This window comes from Raphanus sativus, chromosome 4 (genome assembly GCF_000801105.2).
Source record: "Raphanus sativus cultivar WK10039 chromosome 4, ASM80110v3, whole genome shotgun sequence".
NCBI lineage: Eukaryota > Viridiplantae > Streptophyta > Magnoliopsida > Brassicales > Brassicaceae > Raphanus > Raphanus sativus.
In genome coordinates, this window is record NC_079514.1 from 365,849 (window position 1) to 383,940 (window position 18,092).

The 18,092-nt window shown below is 39.2% G+C and overlaps 4 protein-coding genes across 4 annotated transcripts; 3 read left to right on the forward strand and 1 right to left on the reverse strand.

Annotated features, from left to right (window-relative positions):
* Positions 1–5: 5 nt before the first annotated feature.
* Positions 6–1,634, reverse strand: LOC108851311 (uncharacterized). The gene is made up of 6 exons (XM_018624720.2): positions 1,343–1,634; positions 978–1,177; positions 733–873; positions 569–649; positions 322–446; positions 6–227 (listed from the first exon to the last, which is right to left on the reverse strand). The coding sequence occupies exons 1-6, from the start codon at positions 1,566–1,568 to the stop codon at positions 179–181; spliced, it is 822 nt and encodes a 273-aa protein (XP_018480222.1). The 5' UTR covers positions 1,569–1,634; the 3' UTR covers positions 6–178.
* Positions 1,635–1,928: 294 nt separating this feature from the next.
* On the forward strand, positions 1,929–12,171 carry LOC108851299 (uncharacterized). The gene is made up of 32 exons (XM_018624707.2): positions 1,929–2,132; positions 2,226–2,402; positions 2,515–2,610; positions 2,837–2,906; positions 3,052–3,176; positions 3,295–3,435; positions 3,510–3,667; positions 3,809–3,977; positions 4,060–4,158; positions 4,344–4,421; positions 4,502–4,561; positions 4,637–4,794; positions 5,007–5,208; positions 5,324–5,443; positions 5,680–5,765; positions 5,851–5,955; positions 6,125–6,223; positions 6,455–6,543; positions 6,658–6,806; positions 6,945–7,088; positions 7,184–7,291; positions 7,425–7,535; positions 7,612–7,719; positions 7,819–7,929; positions 8,061–8,224; positions 8,315–8,786; positions 8,928–9,035; positions 9,136–9,194; positions 9,349–9,733; positions 9,928–11,466; positions 11,563–11,764; positions 11,869–12,171. Exons 1-32 carry the CDS (start codon positions 2,025–2,027, stop codon positions 11,949–11,951), a joined length of 5,883 nt encoding a protein of 1,960 aa, XP_018480209.2. The 5' UTR covers positions 1,929–2,024; the 3' UTR covers positions 11,952–12,171.
* A 528-nt stretch (positions 12,172–12,699) lies between these two features.
* Positions 12,700–13,507, forward strand: LOC108851314 (peptidyl-prolyl cis-trans isomerase CYP18-3). Its single transcript, XM_018624723.2, has one exon. It carries the CDS (start codon positions 12,752–12,754, stop codon positions 13,268–13,270), a length of 519 nt encoding a protein of 172 aa, XP_018480225.2. The 5' UTR covers positions 12,700–12,751; the 3' UTR covers positions 13,271–13,507.
* A 147-nt stretch (positions 13,508–13,654) lies between these two features.
* Positions 13,655–16,285, forward strand: LOC108851308 (26S proteasome non-ATPase regulatory subunit 4 homolog). The gene is made up of 10 exons (XM_018624716.2): positions 13,655–13,858; positions 13,953–14,066; positions 14,182–14,287; positions 14,360–14,474; positions 14,585–14,797; positions 15,013–15,295; positions 15,380–15,476; positions 15,596–15,693; positions 15,778–15,846; positions 15,940–16,285. Exons 1-10 carry the CDS (start codon positions 13,847–13,849, stop codon positions 15,988–15,990), a joined length of 1,158 nt encoding a protein of 385 aa, XP_018480218.2. The 5' UTR covers positions 13,655–13,846; the 3' UTR covers positions 15,991–16,285.
* Positions 16,286–18,092: the final 1,807 nt, after the last annotated feature.

Consider the following 18,092-nt stretch of genomic DNA (forward strand, 5'->3'; position numbering starts at 1 on the left):
CCACAAAGACGTGAAAACCACCTTAAAGAATCATAAATATACAACACAGTAAAATTAATTCGTAACAAAAGTCACCTTCTGACACATACAACTGTATAAGGGCAGAGGTAAAGGAGCTGCCTGCGTTTTCCTGACTTGGGCAAGCTACACCAGTGGAGTGTTTTCTATCTTTGTAACTTTAAACTACTCCAGACGGAAGACGGAGAACAAGCTGCCCTCCGAATACACTGCAGTTGATTCAAATAAAACTTACGTTCGGGGGTGGTTTGCATATAAATAGAGAGAGAGAGGAAAAATAGAGAGTGAATGACGACCGACTACCTTTTGACGTAGTAGTAACAGAAATCAGCAAGAATGAAAGTTTGAACAATCTCTGAGATGAGAACCATTGATGGCCACAATCCATATCCCAATGCTACCAGCAATCTTCCTCTCGTGTCCACAACCTTGTTTCATTGTATAAGACAACTTTCAGCATTGCATTCGAAAGAAAACCAATATTACAAGAGAACTGCAGTTGGTTTGATCTTAACTATAGTCTCTTGATGATGAAAGGTAGAAAACTAACCTGTAAAACCCAGTGTGCACAGCTAAGGAACCTTGCTACTCCTAGTGCAAATACATAATGCGCTGTGAACGGTTCAACAATCTGAAACAACAAAAAGTAGATGCAGAGATTAATAAGTAAAAACAAATATGTGTTCTCAAATTTTGTGGAGGATGTGAAATGACCTTGGTGTTCTGCATCACGCGCAGCTGAGGCAGAACTGAAACAGCTTCGAGGTACACGCATAATGCCCAAGAAATCCTGTTCAATATGTTGTGAGAGGTGGATGGATGGATCAACACAGCTAAGACAACACAGGGCACAAGCTGCAAAAAGAGATAAACAAAAACCAGATAATCGTGTTACTGTAAATCAATTTAAAAAAAAAGAAGAAGAATTTAAGTTGCTTTATAACTGACAAACTGATTACCACATAATAGAGAGCAAAGTTGTCTTTGTCCTGCATGTAACTAGGCCTTAACTTAAAACGGATCATAAATATAACCCAGAGAGTTGTTCCAAGAGTAGCCAGATCCAGGATGGTGTGTATATCATACTCCATCACAAAGCTGCAATACAGCCTGACAGCTAGAAATATCGCCGTAAGCTCCTGAGATTTCAGTGACAATCCTGCAGAATTAAAACCCTCCACCCTCAATTGCTAACTAAGCTTTATACCAATGATGACCACTATGAAGATTGATTGATGATCATGTTTCTACCTAAACTAGCTATAGCTAGCTTACTTCAAAAACCCTAAAAATCTCATATAAAAAAAAGAAGTTATTTGAGTACCGGCGCAGGTCTTTTCTTTCATAAGTTTGTAGATGAGAACACAGATCCCGATTGAGTGAACAGCTTCGGCGGCCACGAAGAGATTGTCGTGATCGTGGACAATGAATCTCAGCAGAACCAAAGCAGCCATGCCAGTGATCACCGCCAGAAAAGCCTTCACCTTCGGTGGTTGCCTCCTCACCCATGACCACACCGCCTGGATCGGACTTTTCGTGCCCCCCTTCATTCTCTCTCTCTGATGGATGATGATGTGAGATTATTAAAAAAAAAAAAAGTCTGCTTTTCGTTGACTTTTTTTGCCTTCAAGTTTCTTATCCTTAAATACTGATGGACCCTGATTGAATCCATTACTATAATAGGCCCTGATTCTAATCCAATAACTTTTAGGATGTAAAAATCCCTAACAAGAATAACAAAACAAAACTGTATATGGGCTTCTAGGAAAACATTAAATTGGTTTTTAGGCCTTTATATTGATAGAATTAAGGGCCCAAAGTGAATTATTCTGTGATAATTTTATTTAATTTTCTACAAACAGAACGTCTGAAAAGCGCGAAAGTGAAAAAAAATAAATGAAAATCTAAAAGTCTCGAAATTTTCATCTTTTCTCACTGGCCCCCTCTCTCTCTCTCTCTCTAGGGTTTAAGCGCTGCCGGAGTGGGTGTTTCAGTGAGCTCTTTCAATGGCAAACCCTAAATCCGTCGATCCGTCCCTATGGTGGGAATCGTTTGGATCTCTTCTGAGCGAGCTCGAGAATGCATCTCTCTCTGATGAACTCCCACAGCCCATCGTAACATCTCTCTTCCCCTTCAATCTTCATATATATATATATAGCTAGCTATGCGATTTGTGCTGAAATTGGTTCGTTATTTCAAAAATTAAGGCGGAGAAGTTGGAGGAAAACCGCGCGTGGTTTGTTAACACAGTGACGATGTTCAAACCAGCGAGTGGGAAATCAAAAGATGCTTTGGATTCGGATGTAGTCAAGATTAAGGAGCATCATCGCTTGGTGATTAAGCCCGACCTCAAAGAAAAAGCCCTTCGAATCAGCTCTTATCTGGTTGGTTACACTTACCTCCCTCCCTTTCAATATTTCTACTTATCTACTGGATGTGAATAATAATAATCTAAAAAATTTCTGAAAAATATATATATATATATATATGTGACAGAATCTAGATGAAATCCAATCGTACATCCTTGTGGAAAGATCCATGGAACAGGACTTTGGAACTATTGACTCGCCACCTCAAGATTTCGTTGACCTGGTTAGTTACTCTCTTACACCTTCAAACCTATCACTCGCCTTGTTCCTATCATTGCCATAATGTTATCAGACCAACTTTACTTGTTCTTATGTGGCTGCGTTTTCTTTCCCCTAGCAAGTTCCGTTTCCTCATTATCGTAGGGATTGCACCCCCTTTTATTCTCCATCTTTCTTTCTAACACCTTTGCTTCCTTCTGTTCCAATGCTATTTTTTTTTTTTTTTGAAGATATTGCTTCAGTATTACTTTGAGCGCCAGTGCCTACTCAAGTGTACAAAGCGTATTCTCACCGATGCTAGTAAGTCATGATTTTCGTTTCATTATTTCCTAACAAAATATGGTCATTAGCGAGTATTTCCGATGGCGGGGTTTATATTCTAATCTTTTACCCGCAGTTTCTAATTTCTGTTTCTTTTTTCCAACTGATTGTGGCATTTGTGCAGTATATACAGCAAAAGAGGAAAGTACTATTAGGAACGAAGCTGTAAAGCTTATCTCGGATGGCCTTGAAAGACAACAATCATCACTTCTCGAGAGCCTTTTCTCCTCTTCTTTTCCCCAGCAGATGGTATGTGTTCAGAGTGCCTCCCCTTCTTAACATCTGAGTCAAGCTTATTATTTGAATTCTACTGAATTTAGGGCTCCAATTCTATTATTCCAATTAACATTGCCGGAAACTTTTGTAGGATGTCAATCTATTTAATGTGTGGGCGGAGGCGACCCTAGTTGAGGACAGTTTGGTGTTGGATATTCTTTTCCTTCTTTATCATGAATCCTTTCACACTTGTAATGGAGACAGATGGAGAACACTGTGTTCCTTATACAAGGTATCTTGAGTCATTAGCCACTTGGTCAAGTCCGCTTTCAGTTTTTCTATTAACTCATAAGTGCGGTGCTACAGGGAATTCTTTTGGGCTCCTATAGCTTTAGGAAGCTGGCTGTGTCAGCTGAAGCACAGCATTCTGCATGCCGTGTAAAAATTCAGTTGTTGATGATCCTTATCGACACGCTGGATATGGAGAATTTGTTACAAATGGTTCATGACGGAGTCCCTTTCAGGTTTGTTTTACTAACTCTTGATGAACACTCCACGAGAAAGTTAACTTTCTTCAAACATGACACATAAAGAGCAATTTCCCTTATCCTACTTTCCCATGAATATCTGTCGATATGGCCTAAAGGTTATATTTTTTTTATAAGGTCTGGCGCTTGTGTTTTTTCCATTATTGATGTCCAAGAGATGGATGCAACAATCTCTAGCCTCAACACTCTCGAAGTAAAAGAAGCAGGACCCCTAGTCCTTGCATGGGCAGTATTTCTGTGTCTTATTTCATCACTTCCTGGGAAGGAGGAAAGTCCTTTCCTGATGGTATGAAAGTGCAAAAAGTTACATTTTATATTCAGAGGCCACACGTAGTTCATCCTATATATGATTAATCTTCTATAACCAGGAGATAGATCACGTGAGCTATGTTCATCAAGCTTTTGAGGCATCATCATTGAGCTATTTTCTTGAAGTTCTTCAAAGTAATGTGTTAGATGATTTCGATGTAAGTTACAAGATTAATTTTCAGTTACCGGGCGTGGCTTAGTGTGTTTTCTTGTCATTGGCATATTTTTCATTTTCGGCATCTATTTATATGTCAAATATTGTTTTAGGTTACTTAACCTCTGCAAACTTTGTTCATGTCATCCTTCCCTGTACTGATTCATCATTATTTTAAATCATTTTCAGGGACCAATTTCTGGTTTTCGTAGTGTCTTGAGGACTTTTGTTTCAGCATTTATTGCGTCTTATGAGATCAATATTCAGGTATATCTCCATCAAAGTGGATAATGAATTACATATTTGTAGACTGTTTCAGAATCTTACTAATCTCAACATTTTGGCAGCTGGAAGATGCCAATCTGGAGTTGATACTGGACATCCTTTGCAAGGTTTATCAAGGAGAGGTATGGTTTCTGCATGTTATGTTAAAGTTTTCCTCTATGGTACACATCCACTTATCGTGTGCCTCAATTTTTCAGGAGTCCCTTTGTACTCAGTTTTGGGATCGAAAAAGTTATGTTGATGGCCCTATTCGGTATCTTCTCTTTGATTTGGAGAGGGAATTTCCTTTCAGAAGTGTTGAATTCATTCGTCTCTTGGCGTCCTTGAGTGAAGGAAGTTGGCCCGCTGAATGTGTGTAAGTAGTAATCTGATCTGACAATATACTATGTGCACCTAAGTACTTTTTTTCTGGAACTTTTCTATCTGGACGAAAGCAATGTTCTGCAAAAATGCAGGATACTCTGCACACATCAAACTAAGCTTCCTTTGTTGTCTCACTAAAAAAAGTTCTTATATACGGTTGCCTACCATCATCCTGCTGTAATCTGCTCTGATTTCTCTGTGCAGATACAACTTTCTGGATAAATCAGTCGGGATATCAACTTTATTTGATATTACTAGTGACTCTCGAGTAGATGATGCTTCCCAGCTAGTTGAAACTTCCCGGCCGTTGCAAATTCCAGGTCTTGAAGGTTTAGTTATTCCGAGCAATACTCGTGGGCGAATTCTGAGATTAATCAATGAAAACACTGGCCTTGTGCGGTGGGAGGTAAATGATATCTCAAAGACAAATTTACCAGTGATCTCTCGTTTTATGGTGTTAGTGCTATTAAATGGTTTATTTTGAGAAATACTGATTTATGAAATACATTTTATTTTCCAAGTATTCACTCTCCGGCGCTACAGTATTGATCATCCATCTGGCCAATGTACTCTACACTGGTAACAATCGTGAAGCTTTTGTGATTCTAGAGCTGCTTCGTCGATTGGTAACATTTAACAGGGTAACTGCATTACTCCATTTTATTTTCTTTAATCCAGGTTTATGAAGTATGGATTGCTTTAGTATTTGTACATCATGACATAGACTATGGCCTTGTCTTGCTTTGAATCAATTCTTGTCGGAGCATTTTTTCTTAAAATTTTAATCCAAGCCCACGGCTGTATGTTTGTCTATCATAAGATGTGCATCCTTGTTTTTTTTGCTCTGATATGACCATGTTCTATTAATTCGTTTCAGGCCGTATGTTTCTCCTTACTGAATATCAGTCACTTTTTTCATGAAAATGGATCGTACATGGATGAGAAGCTGGAAAGTGATGTGAGGTGAAGTACTTGCATTTTATTTCTTCCTAATACGCTCTATTCCTTGGATGCTTCAAAAGAGATATTCTTTCTGTGATCTTTACAGAGTGGTTGATATAATTTGCAATTCAGTCAGAACCTTGACTTTTGACTCTAGCGGTGCAGCTCTGATGGCAATGGCTATTGATATCTTAGCTAAGCTGTTGCGATGGTAATTTTTTGTGTTCGTTATCAAAAATTTCTCCAAATACGCCTTCTTTATCAAATATATGCCTTACTACTAACCGCCATGTGCAGCATCTTGGCATATAATATTCTTGGAATTTGGTATAATGTCTTTGTGGAACTTTGCTAGCTAACGTGATTTTCTCTTTGAACAGTTCCCCATCAAATGTTGCTCCCATGGTTCTAAAGGAAAATATATTTGACATGACTTCAGGGTCAGGCGTCCCAGAATGTGGATACAATATTTCTTTGAGGTTAGACCACAATTATCACATACAGTCTTATTTTATAAATTAGTTGATCTTTCAAATATTTTGTACCCAGTTATAGACCGTACACATGAAAGTTTAGCATACATATTTAATTTAGAAGAGGTTCATTATTGAAAAGTACTAGTTTTTTTCCGAGTGATACCCTCTGGCTGCATTTTAATTTCTGATGGTATGACAACATTTTGTTCTTCCTGTTGCTGTACATACAAAAAGTGGATCCTGGTCGCTCTCCGGGAAACTGGCAAAAATGATCTTGATTGATTGCGAGAAGAATGATACAAGCTGTCCATTAGTTATATCAGGCAAGTTTGTCGTAGAATATTGTTGGATTTGTAACCTGCATGACTGTCTCGGTTCTCTGTTTATTTAAACTGTCGCCTTTATTACTTAACGTTATTTACTTCTATATATTGCAGTTCTGGAATTCACCATGCGGCTTGTGGAAGGAGGAGTGGAGAATGATGTAGTACTTGCTTTAATTGTTTTCTCGTTGCAGTATGTTCTTGTTAGTCATGAGAGTTGGAAATACAATCATGGAAATATGCGTTGGAATGTGACACTGAAGGTATCTTGCTAACCATAAGCAATAGCCCCCTCTCTTTTACTACCTACCGGCATATAGTTGGCTTGGTTATTGGAGTCAATGGCTTCGTAGCTAATTTCTTATGATATCTTCTCTTTTTTTCTGTGTCCGGTTCTCCAGGTCATTGAAGTGATGAAAACGTGTCTCAGATTCAGTAAATTCTCCACCAAGCTGAAGGATGTTATCCTTGATATCTTGTTGAACGATGCCTCTGTTCACAATGCTCTCTTCCGAATCATTTGTACCACTACACAAACTTTAGAGGTTTGGATATGCTCTGGATTAGTCTTTTTTCTACATTCCTATTTTCCTAGTCTGAGATGCTTTAATTGATTTCATGTTCTGCCTCATTGCGACAGAACCTTTGTGCAAGCCGTTTTATTGAACCAGCAGAGTTTGAAGGATGGCAACTTTCAATAGTTTCTGTTTTGGATGTTTTAGACATCACGCTCTCCCAATCTTCTCAGGTAAAAGTGTTGTCTCGTCTTTAGTTTTGCAAATTTTAACTCAAATGCATTGAAGCAGCTATAGTTTTTGGAATAAAACTTTTCTCACTGGAATGCATTATGGAAGTTGATATTTTGCTATAAATTGTTGCAGAGTACAAATTCTGGTCTTCCCGTGTTTCATCAAACTTTGCTGTCGTCTACAGTTAAACCAATCCCAGTTGTGGCAGCTATCACATCGTTGATATCTTACTTCCGGAATCCTGTATGTAACTTCATCCAAATACGCAGAAGTTGATACTTTGACCAATTTCATGTCTAAAATCAAATGTTTCCTGCAGACTATCCAGGTTGGTGCTGCCAAAGTACTTTCAAAGTTATTTGCCATGGCAGAATCATCACAACTCTGTATAATAAGCAAATCAGGCTTTGGTCTAGACGATAAACAGGTTAGAATTACATCTCCCTTATTTGTTATTTCGTTCATCTGGTATGTTACTATGTTCTGCTGTATATACATATAGATCAATTTCTAGCTTTCTTTTTAGATCACAGATTTAAGAACTACGGTTAGCCAGATCATACTTGATCTATCGGAACCAAATGAAGATCTAGTCATTGCCACGATGAAACTACTAACTGTTGTGGCAAGATATCAGGTTACTTCCAATTCTTTGATTTTATTGTTAAAAGCCTTAGTTATTTAAATCGCTGTTTTTCCCACGCAATAGATCTTCTTGGAACCATTTAGATTCTCCTGTTTCATCATACTGAGTTTCCTTCTTTTCAGCCTGCTCTTTTAGTTGCCCTATTTGATTCAAGTGAAGACTCAGATGCTGGCAAGTTAAAACAGTCAGACAAAGAGAATTCCGCAGGTCCTGAATCGGCTTGTAAATCTCGATTATCGCACATTATCCTGCAGCATGTTGAGAGAGCAACTGATTTTGTCAATAGGTACGTCAAAGGATGAAATATATTTCAATCTGTTTTCTAGTTACACCTGTATTCCTGACATACTTATGCTGATGGTCTCCCGTACTCCAGATACACAGATATATTACTGAGTTTACTTGGTTTTCTTAAAACCCTTTGGCAAGAGGCTGGCCAATACGCGAATTTGTTGGAACCATTTAAGGCGTCAAAAAGGTTGTGGCAGGAATTTTCCAACATTATATCCCAGGTGTCTAAGCTAAAGGATTCGTCAGTTGGAAGATTAGGCAAAGAAGAAATCTCTAAGTTGTATGTGAAATATCAGTGTCAGTCCTCTGTTTTGGAAATTCTGGCGTGCAACATGTTTTTGAACAAGAAATTGTTGTTTGCCGAGTCACTTAAAAAATCATGGTTCGAGCAGAAAGAGAAGGCAATTAACGCTGCCTCACCATCCAAATTATCTCTGACTGCGGCTTCAGATCCCAAGGATATCTTTTCAAAATGGTGTGATGTATCTGTTTTAGATGGCCTTATCGAATCAGTTTCATCTTTAGAAGGTGAAATTGAAATAAACGTACAATCAAAGGTTCGTCTTCTCTCTAGCATATCCTTTACTTGTAGAGCACAGCCACAGTAGAGTAGCGTTTTGTCACACTTCGCAGCGTTCGTTTAGGTGCTCCACCTTTCAGAAATAGTGATTACAAGCTGCTCATTTCTGCATTGATAGGTTGCCGCCGTTTTACTTATTGTGCATTTGATTGTGAAACTGGAAACATCTGGCGCAGGAGCATTGTCTATGTCTTTAGTTGGGAAGATAAAAGTCATTTCAGAAATGGTATGTTCCTCTCGTTAAATCAAATTATATATTTGGTCTCTTTGACACACTTATGAAGGCCTTGTCTGATTCTGACGTCTGTGTAATAATCTGCTGACAGCTTTGTGTCCAACCTGCTTTTTCTTTGTTGTTGGCACAATATTCAAAGCTTGGTTATAGGTGAGAATTGTTTTATACGTTGTTCCTTAATTTAACAATTCTACGCGGGGCTGCATGTTACTCCGTGTGATATTTAATCGTTCGTTCTCCTGTTATTCAATGAGTTATCATATCATCACGTTCTTACTTTTCATCTTTTGGGTTCTCTTGGTAGTGGAGGGAAGGAGCTAATGCCTATGATTCTCAGCGACTTGTACTGTCATTTGGAAGGGAAACTTGGGGGTCGTGATATCCCTTCTGGTCCATTCAAAGAGCTTTTCCAGTTTCTAGTTGAGTCAGGATTTTGGGAGAAATACAAACAGAGTGCTGATATGGACAAACATACGGCTTTGGGGGACAGTATTTTGTTTGACATTCAGCACATACGAACAGAATTAGGTACTGCTATTTGGGATTTTTCCGAGTGGAAGACTTCTAAAGCAATGACAGAGGAAATGCTGAGTTACATGCAGAGAGCAAACTCGATGGTTTTAATCTCAACTTCGCAGGTCTCTGCTTTGCATGCATTGATATCCGTCTTGATTCTTTACGAGGACAATGTAAGTTTCTTTGTTCTAAATAGCTATGCTACGACTGTCTTTAATATGACTTGTCCCATGTACATTCATGACTTTGGATTGTCCTTCCAATTTACATATTAGTTGATAACTAAACCAAACGTACTAGACCATAGAAATGTTGCATGTTTTAATTAATGCTTTAGAAACTTCTAAACCCTACACCTTTTGTGCAGTCTCTTGAAGACAGTGTGACTGTAGAAAGGAAAGTCCCTGCTCGGGTCACTCTTTCAAGCATTGATGAAGTGTGCAAAAAGTTCTCCACCAGGGTTGATTCACTTGCCTCTCTCTGGGATGCCCCCAAGATTGTGTTCGATATACTAACAGCACAGGTAGACTTGCTATCGCGGCTTTTGAAATCCGCAAAGAAAAATCTGCCATTATCTGTTTGTGCACTTGTCCTGAGAAATGTTGGGCCCGGCCTCAAAATCCTCGGTAGTTTGAAGCATTCAAATGGTATATTAAAGAAGACGGTAAACCTCCTGCTTGAGGTGCTGCTTCTGGTTGTGGGTTTTGGTTCAGACAGCCCAAATTCAAGTGAGATAGGAAATATGTCATCCAGAGATCTTGCAGAAATATCTGATGCGACAATTGGATTATTACCCCTTCTCTGCAACTTCATGGGGAATCCCGAGTACTTGACTCTCTGCCTGACCACGGTAGACTTGATTCTCAGAAACTTTTTGACGCCAGAGACATGGTTCCCAATTATACAGAGTCATCTCCGTTTGCAGCATGTTATACTGCAGCTTCAGGATAAGAAATCCTCGGCATCCGTTTCAGCAATAATGAAGTTTTTCTTAACTATTGCTCAAGTTCATGACGGTGCTCAGATGCTTCTAAATTCCGGATTTTTCTCGACTCTAAGAGCTTTGTTCATTGACTTGCCAGATGGAATATCTACTTTGGTTTCTGACAACGAAAAGGGAGGGCTGCTAGATAAGAAAGAAAATACGCAACATATCTGGGGAATCGGTTTGGCTGTGGTTACGGCGATGGTTAATTCTCTAGGATCCGTTTCTGTGGGTGCGGATATCGTGGAGAGTGTAATATCTTACTTTTTCTCAGAGAAAGGTTACATGATCTCTTATTACCTGTCTGCGCCGGATTTCCCTTCTGATGATCGTGAAAAAGTGAGAGCAAGAACTCAACCGACATGGACATCCCTTGCTTATCTGAGAGAAACCGAGCATACTCTCCTGATGATGTGTGCATTAGCAAGCCACTGGAGATCATGGGTTAAAATTATGAAGGAGATGGATTCTCCACTAAGAGAAATGACTATACATCTCTTGGCCTTTATCAGCAGAGGTGCTCAGCGCCTCAGAGAGTCTAATATCACAACATCTCATCTGTTATGCCCTCCAGTAGTGAAAGAAGAGTTTGATTCCTGCAAAAGACAGTCGGTAATCAACAGTAAACACGGATGGTTTGCTCTAGCACCGTTAGTTTGTGTCGGGAAACCCAAGCTCGGTGCTGTATCAATCTCAACTGCTCTAGTTGTCAGGGGCCAAACGACAGAGCAACCTGGATCTGTTCCTCAGTCACACTTCACAGACTCGGTTGCGATACAGATTTATAGAGTGGCCTCTCTCTTGTTGAATTTTCTATGTTTACAAGCAGAAGGTGTTGTTAAACGGGCAGAGGAAGTAGGATATTTAGATCTTGCTCATTTCCCTGAGCTTCCAGAGCCGGAAATTTTGCACGGTCTACAGGTATGATAACTCAGAGTTCAAGCACGGCGTTTTTGTTTTTGCCTTTTTTTTTTACCTCCTAAAACTAGTACAATACTATTGAACTTTAAAATGCAGGACCAAGCCATAGCGATTGTCGCTGAGCTTTGTGATAATTACAGAGAGGTTCCTAATGAAGTCAAGGAGCTGTGTCTCTTGTTGCTCCAAATAACAGAGAAGTCGTTATATTTGGAACTCTGTGTAGTTCAGGTTTGCAGGATCCATCAAGTCTTTGGCCGTGTGGATAACTTCTCAAAAGACTTCAAAAAGCTAGTGAAAGGTAACAATCAATTGATTTGATGATTTTAGTTAGGATATGCGCAATCAATTTAGTTGCAAAATAAAATGGTTGGGGTTAACATTTGCTTAATTTCTAATGAGCAGCTGCAGAAGTGCATTCGTACTTGAAAACGTCTGTGGATTCACTGAAGAAAGTAGCTGTGTTTCTGTATCCTGGATTGCTATAGGTTAGGAGATTTTTATAACATGGAGACTTGTTTGTTCTTCACAGTGACTGAGTACTATTGGAGCATTGATGTAAGTCAACATATTAGGTGCAATGCATGTATAAACTATAATGTTGGGCTCATGCTGACCTCTTCTTTTGGGGCGTTCGTCACGAAACGCTGTTGCATTCATTTGTTTATTCGCCTTTACCTCTCAACAAATTCTTTTGATTGGTTGTCTCATTATAGACCGCAGAAAGTGTAGTTCCGAATAGTCCTCTCTTCTTTTTCTATATGCTCAACTTTTGATAAATCATTGTTCTCTCTATCTTTCTGGTTTTTAAATTCACGTCATGTGTAATCCTGTTAAGTATACCTTCATATATATATTTTCAGCATTAGCACTGAAATTAATAGTTGTAAACCGTATGAAGTAAAATGTTACAGGAATTGGAATCAACGCTTTGCAAATATAAATTATACTCCTAACTTAGGGCGTAAATCATGCATTGTAATGTGGGGGTTGGAATAAAGAGGTCTCTTATCAAATGAAACTTTAGTGAGCGTAGCAGACACGTTGGGGCAGGGGCATATGCCAAGTCTGAGATACCATGATCCAACTTCACGCACTGCTGCATGCATGACCCGCCCGGTGGTCAAACTCGTAACTTAACCAGGGTTAAGTCTTATAGCAGCTCTTGAGATGTTTCCACGTGTATCAATCTCATGGCGACAATCTTTTTCTCTTGCGCTATAAATCAGGACCTCACCGGTGAATCGTCTATTCATCCACAAGAATATCTCAAATACATCAATCAACAATGGCGTTCCCTAAGGTTTTCTTCGACATAACCATCGGCGGGCAACCAGCGGGAAGGATCGTGATGGAGTTGTATACCGATAAGACTCCGAAGACGGCTGAGAACTTCAGAGCTCTGTGCACTGGAGAGAGGGGAGTGGGGCGTAAGGGAAAAGCCCTTCACTTCAAGGGATCTGGCTTCCACAGAGTGATCCCTAGTTTCATGTGCCAGGGAGGCGATTTCACCGCCGGAAACGGGACAGGAGGTGAGTCCATCTACGGTGATAAGTTCGAGGACGAGAACTTTGAGAGGAAGCACACCGGTCCTGGGAACCTTTCCATGGCCAACGCCGGCGCCAACACCAACGGATCTCAGTTCTTCATCTGCACCGTGAAAACCGATTGGCTGGACGGTAAGCATGTGGTGTTCGGTCAGGTGGTGGAAGGGTTAGACGTGGTGAAGGCGATCGAGAAGGTGGGATCGTCGTCTGGAAAGCCGTCGAAGCAGGTGGTTATCGCCGATTGTGGACAGCTCTCTTAGACGATGATCTGAGCTCTCTCTCTCTCTCTCTCTCCTCATTTTAATTATGGCATCTCCCCTTATGTTATGTTTGGTGTCTCGTTTGTATAAGTAGTCAAAAACTTGGTCTCTGTGTTCTCATGGCAGTCTTTTTGGATTGAGAGAGAGAGAAACTCGTCAGTCACCCTTTATTACCTACAGTACTACCATAAATAATGAGAGCTTTAACAATAATTAAATTAGTAACATCTCTTGCAATTAATATGTGATTTTACGCTATGAATTTCATTTGTTATTGACGCCTACCATCAGCAGCAGCAGCATTGGTGTGATATTCCAGTGTCAACTAAAGAGAAAAACATTATGGGCCTTGCAGACAGAGATGATTGTCTTATTCCGAAACTAAGCTAACTACTTAAGCCTAGTGGGCCCTTAAATTCAGGCCTCAAACCCAATTGGGGAAGGGAAGCATAATTGTTTTTTGTTGTATAAATAAAAGAAGCTTTAACGCTTTATCGGTGGCTAGTCTAAATCTCGCTATCTCTCACAAGTGTGCCTGCCTGCCTGACTTTCTCTCTACGAAACAAATTTCTAACAATGGTTCTCGAGGTAATTTTCTCGACTTTGGAATAGTTGGTTTGATTCTCTTACTTTTTTTTTTTTTTTAATAACTGTGTGTTTGAATGTTTGATTTGGTGGTTAGGCGACAATGATATGCATCGACAACTCGGAGTGGATGCGAAACGGAGATTACTCTCCCTCTAGGTTACAGGCTCAAACCGAAGCTGTTAATCTTCTTTGTGGTGCCAAAACCCAGGTTACTATTCAACACTCGAGATGATTTGATTTGATTTGATTTCATTAGGGGACTTTAAGATTGTGCTATTGGATGTGATTTGGAGGGGGGGATCTCTCCTGTTTTGCAATTTCAGTCGAATCCAGAGAACACGGTGGGGATCTTGACCATGGCAGGCAAAGGAGTTAGAGTTTTGACGACGCCTACCTCTGATCTTGGCAAGATTTTGGCCTGTATGCACGGTATGTCTCCCATTGGAACTTGGTTTCGGGAGGGAGTGGTGTGTTGACATTTAATTTTGCTTTTATTTTCAGGCCTAGATGTTGGAGGAGAGATGAACTTAACGGCAGCCATCCAGATCGCTCAGCTTTCTCTCAAGCATCGCCAAAACAAGAATCAACGCCAACGTATTATTGTTTTCGCTGGAAGGTATACTCTCTCTCTCTCTCTTTCTTGTCTCTCTCTGTGCATACTCATAGTTATCTTCTTCTTCATATCATAGTTATCTCATGTTTCTCCTTTTTTGTTTTTAATTTTAGCCCAATCAAGTATGAAAAGAAGGCCTTGGAGGTTGTTGGCAAAAGGCTCAAAAAGAACAGTGTCTCTCTTGACATTGTCAATTTTGGTGATGATGACGACGTGGACAAGCCTCTCAAACTTGAGGCCCTCCTTTCTGCCGTCAATAACAATGATGGTAGCCACATTGTTCATGTTCCTTCTGGTGCCAATGCTCTCTCTGATGTCCTCCTCAGGTACTTATTCCTTCCCTTGACTTTTCTAGTTCAATGTTCAAACATTGTGCTCCACCTTGGGAAGGGCTTTACTTGTGGTTTTATCAATATTCCAGAACTCTAAGACCTTTTGTTTTGATTTGGTTGTTTTTATCTAGAGTTAACATGTGTTGTTGATTTTTACCATGGTGTCACCACTGGAATTATCCTCCTAACTCTTTTAATTTTTGTTACAGCACACCTGTATTCACTGGTGATGAGGGTGCAAGTGGGTATGTTTCTGCGGCTGCTGCTGCTGCTGCTGCTGGGGGTGGTGACTTTGATTTTGGTGTTGATCCAAATATCGATCCAGAGCTTGCTCTCGCCCTTCGGGTCTCCATGGAGGAGGAGAGAGCTAGGCAAGAGGCTGCTGCTAAGAAGGCAGCTGATGACGCAGGTCAGAAAGACCATGATGGGGCTTCTGCTTCTGCCTCGCAGGAGACGGTTGCTAGGACAACTGATAAGAACGCTGTACCAATGGTTTGTCGTGTGCCTTTTTAGCCTTCTCGGCAAAGATTTTTTATCATACACTTTTTTTTTATTATCAAAAAAAATTTGTGGCAGGATGAGGACAAGGCATTGCGAAATCAGGCAATTGCTATGTCCGTAGGTGATGTAAACATGTCAGAAGCCGCGGATGAGGACCAGGACTTGGCTTTAGGTGAGTAGACTTGTGTGGTATATCATATTTGTGGCTAGCAAAATCGACCGTTGCTTGTAAATGGAATGTTCCGAAGGTAGATTTTACTTATTTGGGTGATGCTTATACTTGTGATGCAGCTCTGCAAATGTCAATGAGTGGGGAGGAGTCAAGTGAGGCTACGGGTGCTGGAAACCTCCTAGGAAATCAAGCTTTCATATCATCTGTTCTCTCATCGGTAAGCTTCACTTCATTTAAGTCGGGACTTTACAAGCAAAAAGTAAGAGAAAAGTAGATTGGTCCTAACAATTTGCAAACACAGCTTCCAGGGGTGGATCCAAATGATCCAGCGGTTCAAGCGCTGCTAGCGTCTCTGCCAGACGAATCAACGGTGCGTCTTCTTACATTGGTTTGAACTTCTTTCGTCGGTTGATTAAAAAAAAAAAAAAAATTCTGTGACAATGTAACATGTTAAAATTTGCAGCGGAACGAGGAGGAAGAGAGTGGTAGCAAAGGTGAGGATGAGAAGAAGTGAAGAAAGAGACGAGACGGATGTATCGTGATGGCTCTCAATCAAATTCATGTTTTATCGCTTTGGTTTGGTTTTGATAGAGAGATCTATTGGGACCGATGAAGAAGAACTCTTGTATTAATCTCTCTGCCTTGTGACCTTGTTTGTTCTCTCGCTCTTTTGTTAACGTTATTAGTTTGTCCCCAAAAAAAATCGGTGGCCTTAGATAGTCATGAACTAATCGTCGAATCACGTTGGTTGTTCGGTCTAATCTTAGAAACAGATATTTTAAAAAGGCCAAATAAGCCAAGTTCAAAGATCCTACTTGTCTGCATGATCGCTCAACCAATTTCGTGGCCCTAAACAATCTGAGTGGGTTTTGTAATCTATTATTCTAACCTTTGTGTTCTTAATTCATCTGCCCTATAGTTGACCAAAAAAAAAAATCATCTGCCCTCACTCTTTTCTTGTTTAATCTTTTCTGTAATCTATTCTAAACGTTGATATTAGTACTCTAACTGCAAACCGTAATCTTATCATTCACGTATATGTAAAGGACACTTTTTGTAATCTTATCAAATAGAATTGCCAAAAATATTGTATAGAAAAATGAACTATCAAGTAGACAAGTGCCATCGTTGGACTTTTTGGGCAATTAAGTGTCATACAAATTTGATTTCTTCCCTTTTAGAGCAAGATAGTGAACAACAAAAAAGAGTCACAGGATCACTAATATAACATTAAAACAATATATAGATCACTGTTATAAATTTGTGGATAACAGCCATCATATCTTTGGAACAAAAAATAAAAAATTGTGGATATGACTAAAATTTAATGGAATGGCCAATCTTAGTTTTAAAGATAAACTAGATTCTGATCCATTTTTATATCTTTTTGTTTTAATTTTTATTAAAATTTTTAATTTTTATATTTGAGTTTTTTTAATCTAATATTAATTTAGTTTGATATAATAGTTTTTTGAATAAATGAAATACATAATTAGACATTACATTATCAATAAATTATGTTTATGTTTTAATAGAACAAATGTGTTTCGGTTTTTGTATGAGAATGTTCATGTAAATTCATTAACAAATCTAGCGGACTGGCCGGGTCGTTCGTAGCCAAGTGGTTACTGAGCTCTACCTTCGGGCCCTGACGTGAGGGGTCCGACTCCTCCTTACCTTAGTTTGAGGATTAAAGGTCCAAAGTGATCAAAGTTGACAAAAAAAAAAAATCATGCGGACTGGCCATATTTTTGGAAGCGAAAATATTGTTCGTGTAAATCACAAGTAAAAAATACTAAGATAAGAGAGATGTATATTTCCATGTAAACTATATATACATGGTTGGATGAAATTGTTCATTTAAATAGTTTTTCTTCCGATCATAGCTTGGTTTAATTGTGTAGACAGTTGACAAAAAATGATGTATGAAACAAAATAATTTAATAGAAGCTTCCATTGCATCTACCTACCACCTTTGAAAAAGATGATTAAATAGAGCTTTTTAGAAAGAAGAAGAAGAGGCAGGTTTGTCTGTCTTCTTCAATACTTGTGTGGTCTTTGTTTTGTCCTTTTACCCTTTTTCTTATCCTCAGTTCTCACCACTTCTCTCTTCCATTCTTTCATTTCGCAGTATCTCCTATCAAATTGTACACTGATGATTGTAACTTATAAGGAATGTACTCGCTTAACTAAAACTTGGTTTGAATTTTATTTATACCATCAGCGCTCAGTTCGTCTCATAAGCAGAATGATATATCACATGCATGCATGCTTAATCGCCAGTGAAAGTAAAGTCATCACAGTTTTCTCAAAAAAAAAAGTAAAGTAATCACAGTTTGTAATTGGTAATCATACATAACTTTTAAAGATGTCTTATTGGCTGAGGTCATATATACCGATATTTGACCTATTACACGACTAGAGAACTACAGCCAATTGGTCAAACTTTAAACACATACCATAATTTATTTCTGTAGAACAATGGATCTGGTGCCGTACTACTGCAGTTATCACCAAAACATCAACTGCAGATTGCAACTATCGCTAATCCGCTTTGATTCCGTAGCAAATACGGTTATATGTATCAGTCAAACAAAATATGGTTATATGTATTGT

Bases quoted from the DNA above. Each gene is read 5' to 3' on its own strand.
- LOC108851308 (XM_018624716.2), top strand. The intron at 14,475-14,584 runs GTATACTCTCTC...TTTTAATTTTAG, and splicing joins ATTATTGTTTTCGCTGGAAG to CCCAATCAAGTATGAAAAGA. The intron at 15,296-15,379 runs GTTTGTCGTGTG...AATTTGTGGCAG, and splicing joins ATAAGAACGCTGTACCAATG to GATGAGGACAAGGCATTGCG.
- LOC108851311 (XM_018624720.2), bottom strand. From the start codon at position 1,568: ATGAAGGGGGGCACGAAAAGTCCGATCCAGGCGGTGTGGTCATGGGTG. The intron at 1,178-1,342 runs GTACTCAAATAA...TTAATTCTGCAG, and splicing joins GAAAGAAAAGACCTGCGCCG to GATTGTCACTGAAATCTCAG. The intron at 874-977 runs GTAATCAGTTTG...CTCTTTTTGCAG, and splicing joins ACTTTGCTCTCTATTATGTG to CTTGTGCCCTGTGTTGTCTT.
- LOC108851314 (XM_018624723.2), top strand. From the start codon at position 12,752: ATGGCGTTCCCTAAGGTTTTCTTCGACATAACCATCGGCGGGCAACCA.
- LOC108851299 (XM_018624707.2), top strand. From the start codon at position 2,025: ATGGCAAACCCTAAATCCGTCGATCCGTCCCTATGGTGGGAATCGTTT. The intron at 2,907-3,051 runs GTAAGTCATGAT...GCATTTGTGCAG, and splicing joins GCGTATTCTCACCGATGCTA to TATATACAGCAAAAGAGGAA. The intron at 7,720-7,818 runs GTTAGAATTACA...CTTTCTTTTTAG, and splicing joins TTGGTCTAGACGATAAACAG to ATCACAGATTTAAGAACTAC.